The 905-nt window shown below is 65.0% G+C and overlaps 1 protein-coding gene across 1 annotated transcript in view; it reads left to right on the top strand.

Annotated features, from left to right (window-relative positions):
* PLIN1 (perilipin 1) overlaps positions 1 to 899 on the top strand; it is a gene marked incomplete at its 3' end in the record, with an annotated part of 5,264 nt that extends 4,365 nt beyond the window's left edge. The window contains 2 exon segments of the mRNA XM_009330886.1: positions 3 to 206; positions 746 to 899. Coding sequence (XP_009329161.1) covers positions 3 to 206; positions 746 to 899 — 358 coding nt within the window.
* Between the last annotated feature and the right edge of the window lie 6 nt (positions 900 to 905).

Here is a 905-nt window from a genome sequence, read left to right as displayed (position 1 = left end):
CCCAACGGGCAACCCGCCTGTGCCTCCGGCATCTCCAGCGTGAAGAAGGTCCCGGCCGTGGCCTGGGACGCGGCGGAGGGGTTGATCCTCTTCACCCCCCGCAGGCTGTCCAAGGCCATGGAGACGGTGGATGCTCTCGGCGGGACCCTCGTCAGTGCCCCCAAGCATCTGCTGGGCACCCTGTACAGCTACGTGCCGGTGAGTTTGTCCCCATCCAGGTCCCGTCCCTCTCCAGCAAACCCCATTTTGTCCAACCTCCTCCCATGAGCACCCCATAGTGCTGGGTGGCACCAGGAGGTACCAGAGCGGGGAGATGGGGTGCTGTTAGGACATCTCAGTCCCACCATCCTTCTGAGCATCCCCCAAGCCGTGACAGCGAGTCCCCCCCCATAGACCTGGCAAGTCAGCCGGTGGTGGTGGCACCTTCACACGGTTCATGGTCAAGCCACGGTGTGACCACAAATTCCTGGGAAGGTGAAAGTTTGGGCTGTCCCCTCTCCTTCCCCCCATCCCTCTGCTCCCCCAGGGCCATTTCTCCACTGCAGCTGCTTGGGGGCTGCAGCTGCCCACTCCTCTCTGCTGGGGACCCCTCTGGGGGCAAACACTGGCCTGTCCTGAGGATCCCCCAGGTTTGGGGCCGGGGGGGAGGAGAGCTATGTAGCAGAGGGAGAGCAGAGCTGACAGGCGGGTGCAGCCTGTTGGGCAGTACCCAGCTGGGCACTCACCCCCTCTCTCCGCTTCGCAGGCAGTCAGGTGAGCAAAAGGAGGCGGCCGGGGGCAGCAAGACCAGCCCGGAGACGGAGCAGAAGGAGGAGGACGCCAAGCCTGCCGCCCCCTCCTCAGAGGAGAAATCCCAACTGAGGGGCGATTGGCGGCTGTACCGCGGCCCTCACCCCCCCTCCTTC

The sequence above is a fragment of the Pygoscelis adeliae genome, unplaced genomic scaffold, assembly GCF_000699105.1.
Source record: "Pygoscelis adeliae isolate BGI_AS28 unplaced genomic scaffold, ASM69910v1 Scaffold318, whole genome shotgun sequence".
NCBI classification, from domain to species: Eukaryota; Metazoa; Chordata; class Aves; order Sphenisciformes; family Spheniscidae; genus Pygoscelis; species Pygoscelis adeliae.
Note: the sequence above shows the minus strand (reverse complement) of the source record. Positions and strands in the feature narration are given on the sequence as shown.